Raw genomic sequence first — 6000 nt, forward strand, 5'->3', positions numbered from 1 at the left:
TCCTGGGATTCTAAGTAATAAGAAATGTTTTAAAAGGTAAATTAAGGGTAATGAAGGCAGCTTTAAAAATAAGCCTTTACATATTAACTAAAACATATGGCTAAATGTCTAATATAAACATTATAAAGGAGAAGAATTAAATCTTTATTGCACAGTTGATAAAGATTGAATGTTTCACCTTGAATAAAAGTATGTTCACGTTTACTTCTGTATATTTTCTCTCTTATTGAGTTGGATATTGGAAACCATATCTTGAAGGTTGACCTAAATGTGAAAATATATTTTTATGCTTCTCTTTATTTATTAATCTTAAGTTACTATAAATTTGGAAAAATGTTTATGTTTTTGCATTATAAATGTGTCTTAAATCCATGCATCCAAAAGTCAATGCTGAGAGGAGCATTTTCAGAATATGCCATTCTGCTCTACCTTGTGATTTTTACCTTGACTCCATTTAACAAGGCTGCCTAATACTGATCTCTTATAAAGTCAAAGTTAATTCACTCATGAAAAGAAAGTCTAAAAATATCCTAAACATAATTATTTTCCTTATATTTATATACAAAAATATTATGAAAATATTTTGGTGCATTTTGTAATTGTGTCAATATTAATCTAATAACCACCTACAAGTGTATTGATTTCTTTAAAATTTCATTTTGGCTAATGAAACAAATTTTTCTATACTTACCGGAAACAATTATTTAATGATAATATAAAACAGTGTAAAAACCAGTCGCTCAGTGTCAGTTCCCTGTCTGTATTTGTATTCTAGAAATTATTTTTATAGGAGATTCATTTTTAAATAAACTCACATTAATAGGTACATCATGTAAGTTTATTTAATGTATAAAATCTTACATATATGCCAAATGATGCTTAAAAGGAATGAAACCATAACAGTGGCTTATTTTCTGAAACAATCTTGACACTAATGCTAAATCACAACTTGGAAACATCTAGCATTTTTACCTTCATGAGAAAAGGCTTTTTACATATTTAACATAATTCCAGGGAAAATAAACTGGAATTATGTATGAAGATATGTACACTGTAACCAAAGGGCATTTATATTCCCCTTAGAATACTTACAATGATTTTATTGTCATTTTGTGTCATTTTCTAGAGGATATAAAATACAGTCAGTAAACAAACTGGAGTTTAGATTTCAGGTGACATCTGCTCCTTCAGAAGCCGTATTCAGATACTTAATCTTAAGAACAATGAATATTTTACCACCAAGTAAAGTATACTTTCGTAAAAATGAAAGGACTGTGTGTTTTGGCTTGTAATTTTCACAGCTGTGATAACCAATACAGCCGCCATTACCAGCCCCATTGCCCCTGTATCCCAGAGAACAAATCCCACCGCCAGATCGCATTTAACTGCTTGAGGAAATTAACATGATGCTCTACTTTTTCAAAATGCAAAACCTCCTTTCTCTAAAATAAATATTGATTCAACTGACTACTTACAAAGAGTGTTATATTATTTCTAGTACTAGTTTTGAACTCTACACTTGCAATCTGATTTTAATAGACTCTTTATCCGTAGCTTCAGGTGTAACAATCCGAATTCTGGTGAGGAAAAATCCCATCTCATTACAGAGCCATAACGGGTTTAACTTGCTCGTGTTGCTGTGGTCAAGGATCAGCGCTGTGCGTGTATGAGTCCTGTGGTTAAGTGGGCAAATTAAATCGAAAACTACCCAGGATATGTTCTATGTATTTTATTATTTCTTCTCCTCATCCTTTTTACTATATTTATACTGGTCTCTCACTAAAGCTCTATCAGGGTAGGTTTTTTTGGCAGCTTAGTATGACCCTTTCTACCAGCGAGATTGTAAATGAAGTCAAATTAATTTTTCCAATTACACACTTGAGCATATATCTATCCTTATCATAAAACAATTCCCTATCTTTTTCTTAAGGCTCGTTTTAGCCACACAATTTCTAAGAAATTCAGGGACTTCTTTACACCAAGGAGGGCCAATCCTGCTTCAAACACACAAAAATAGAGGATCTCACGCGTACTGCGGGCCTTACGGCTCATGGCTGCGGGCGTCACTGTTAAACACTAGCTCCATGTGACCTGAAAGATCCTTATCTGCCTCTGCAGAAATCCTTTGCCAGTCATTCTGCTTAGCAGTGCCACAGATACCCCATGCTTGCTCTCGATTCTTTCGCAATCATAAATATCTAACACCAGCCCGTGGGTTCCTGACTGGCTGGTCAAGTCCTTGAAGGCTTCAACTTCAGCCACCTAGCTTGCCAGAACGAGTTTTCCTGGGAAACAAAAGTTGATTGTAAGAGCTGTTCCCACTTTTTTTGTTGTTGTTACATTTATGAAGAGGTTGAATTCGGATTTCCTTACTTGACCATTTTCATTGATGATCCATGTTAATACTTAAAGCTCAATTTTGACAGTGAAATTACTAGGCCAGAAAATAGACAATTTAAAAGTATAGATATCTGTGCTTGCTATATATATGTGTGTGTGTGTGTACATATATGTACCTCCGAATTGCCCTCCAGAAAATCTGAACAAATATATAGCCACAATTGTAGAGAATAGAAAGGTTACCCATGCCTTGATAATCATTTTGGCTGCAGCCACACAGCTATTTTGTCTGTGACTCAATGTGATAAGGCTATGTTTGAAATATGAGCCCACATGGATATCATAGTTCAAGGTCATTTGCTGCCTTTGAAAAATGGTACATGACTGGGTTGTTTTGTGTTTATTTTCAAATACTTAAATGTAAGTATGTCATGAGATCTTAGTTTCTTTGTCATATTATTTCCTAGTTTCTTTTCACTAATCAGTGAAGCCCATAAAATAATACATATGATTAAAATATTATTAGTTTATTTTTTCCAGCACAAATCACTTGAAATAAATGACTCTATACAAATCAACAATTTTTAAATATTCTAAGATCACTTTATAATTGCATTACAGCAATAGAAAAGTGACTTGTCTTGCACAACACTTTGGTGTCAAAAGTGACACCAAAAAGTTTCCTTAGTGATTATAATTAAGGCCAGTTATATTTTTATTCCCTCTTCCCTGAAACTGTCAGGTCAATGTGTATTTGTTAATTTGATGTGCATTCACAAATACATAAAAATCACTTTCTAGAAGCAACTTTTTGATACTATGGTGGCAGCTCTGTTGAGTACAAAGGGAATAGTTGAAGTTGTAGAAGCAAATTAGAAGAATCAGTGTGACCTAGAAAGCTACTTGCTGCTGGGCCATGGCTCTGCTCTTGTGAGTGGGTAGAGAAACATTTTCAGATGATAACTGGAGAAGTTCCTCTCACAAAATCTCCAGCCCACAAAAATCACTCCTAATCACATATCCCTTCTTACCCACACACTGATAATTCTTCAAGGAATTCCTATTAATAAAGATGAACCATTTAGTAAGGAAACATCCCAATAATTCATTTCCTAGAAGATAAAGTGGTGATTGAAGTTGTTACTCTGAACCCAATTCTCAGCAACAAAGAGATTGTAAATGTTAGGAGACTTAGGAGAGAGTGACCTTGTTATTTCAGAATTCCCAAATCTGGTGAAGGCTGAGTGCCAACCAATTTGATATTAGGAATGTGCATTTCAGAAGTTCTGAGAATGATTGGCATGATCTACCACATGAGGGTATAAAGGGAAGATATCTAAGAAGTACAGATAGAGCTGCAGAATTGTGATTCTAATGTGTATTTTTAGATAGTTTTGATAAGAAGGAAAATAAGGCATCTAAATATATGCTGTTTGGCACAGAATGTTTTCCAAGAAACTTGGGTTTTTAAAGATCATCTTCAAAAAAGTGAAAAGAAAGCCATATAATAAAGAATAAATACATGGTTAGGAAGTAAATAATGGAAAGTGACTACAAAATTTTAGGTAACAGTGGAGGAAGTGCATCCTAAGAAGACCTGATAAGAGAGAGTCAATGAGATAGGAAAAAATCAGAGTGTTAAAAAAGATCTATTTTTCTCAACCTTATTTAGTTTATATGTCAAACATCCTATTATATCTGTCAATCACAAAAAGTATTAATTGACTTAAGTGGGAATTACAATGGGTATTCTGATGAAATGGCTGAATTCAAAGGATGCTATCAAATCTCTCTCCCTTTCCTCTCTCTTTTCTCTTATTTTCCTCTTTGTTGGCTTCATTCTTGGTAGTGTCTTTTTCATATGCTAGCCTAGATCCAGGCTTTTATCATTCTTAGTACTTGTTATTTTGGATGGAGATTTTCTTTCCCTGGTATCACAATCTGTACCTCTCTCTTTCTTTACCCACCCCTGGTGAAAGACTTTCTGATTGGCTAACTGCATGATTTATAGCCCCATTAGGAGATGGAAGAGCAGTTCTACTAAGAGAAAATTGCTTCAGTAACTGGAAGAGCTTGTCAGAGAAGCAGATGTCTTCTTGGCTATCTGGAGAAATGCAGTCAATGTACATGTAGACATGGCTCCTGCCTTTCTCATCAGGATGGCCTTCAGTTCAAGAGGCCGTAAGTTCAGGGGAAAACAGTCCTTCAGCAGAATGCTTGGAAACGTTAAATTCCTTCAAGATGTAAGAGAGACATATGAAGTCAGTGAAACTGATGATTATTATAAACAGCCAAGGAATAAACTCAAACTGTGTGTGACAAGTGAAACAGGATGTTGGCATGCTTGCTAGTTGTGCTCAAAGATAATTAGTCTTGTACATACACAAAGTTTCTCTAGGGACAATGAGTTCCTACTGAAAGGAATGCCGTCCTGTGTTTTCCCCTGACAATTTTTGTTTTCTATTCATTTCATCACACAAAAGTCATTAAAGAAAAAAAAAACAATCCTACTCTAATATTTGAGTTTGGCATTTTTGGTTTCTGTAGAATTAGGGTAACTCACTTTTAAAATGTGTTCTAATTGCTAATTATGACCCTGTGTTCTAAATTAGTGATTCTGTACACATTTTAATTTATGTTTTTTGGAGTGTTATAAAATTATTGTTAAAGCCAGAAATGGAACTGAACCATGAAACCTAAATTGTAAGCTTCCGTTAAACTATGGAATAAGGTTAACAAGATGGCATTTCAGGGGATTTCCAAGCTGTATTTTTTTCAGGGGAAAAATACAGGAAAAAATCACAGCTTTTGTTCATGCTGCCTAAATATTTCTTTAAAATGCGGCAGGTTAATATGTGCCATTTTATCACTACTTTTCAGGTGTTTGGTGGTATCAGTGGCTTAAGGTTTGTCCCCAGTGAAGTGGTCACAGCTGTTCAGACGCATACAAGTGAAATGGATGGTGCACTAGGAGACTCTGAGATTAAATCAAAGGAAATGAGAAGAATCCATTAAAATAAAAAGGTATTTTTCCACTGATTAAATATGTAGCTCAGCTCTATGTGAGTGCATCCAAGGAGCCATCAAGTGCTACTCCGTCTTCTTGTTTTTTTAAAGCTCCGTGGTGGTACACAAATCATGATGAAAGGATAAGTCTAACCTCTTTTAGAACCCGCTGCCTTGTCATATGGACTGTACTAGAAGTCAGTAACCAGTATTGGAAACAACAGCTAGAAGTCATGCTCACCACACGTATGTTTTCCGAGAGCAAAGACTCCTGCTAATCTTCGTTAGCAGAGAAGAGCTATGTGGCTACTGTGGGATCGGAAAAGGGAAAGGATATCACTTTCCACGTCCTTTTACGGTGGTATGCTTTCCCTTGGAGGGAATAAAGGGAGTGGCTAGAAAATGTTAACACCAAGTCTACATAAATCCCCTCATTCTCCTCTTCATGTAGCTGGAAAACTTCACGTACTTTTCCTAGAATGAACTTCAAGAAGAAAATGGAAAAGTTAAATAATAAAGAATCAAGTCACTTAAATGAGTTGGTTTGCAGAGCACAAATTTTTATTTTAAGATAAAAACCTACCCCAGACTGGCTGGCTCAGATTTGGGTTCCCTGAGTATTCCTCAACTCTCTCTAAAGGGGTCAAAATAGCA

General features: G+C 35.1%; 1 protein-coding gene across 1 annotated transcript in view; it reads left to right on the forward strand.

Moving 5' to 3' along the window:
* LOC108390565 (uncharacterized) overlaps positions 1–5355 on the forward strand; it is a 298944-nt gene extending 293589 nt beyond the window's left edge. Inside the window, 1 exon segment of the mRNA XM_037011044.2 lies at positions 5221–5355. Within this exon segment, the coding sequence (XP_036866939.2) occupies positions 5221–5355 (135 nt within the window).
* The last annotated feature ends 645 nt before the right edge of the window (positions 5356–6000 follow it).

The sequence above is a fragment of the Manis javanica genome, chromosome 16, assembly GCF_040802235.1.
Source record: "Manis javanica isolate MJ-LG chromosome 16, MJ_LKY, whole genome shotgun sequence".
NCBI classification, from domain to species: domain Eukaryota; kingdom Metazoa; phylum Chordata; class Mammalia; order Pholidota; family Manidae; genus Manis; species Manis javanica.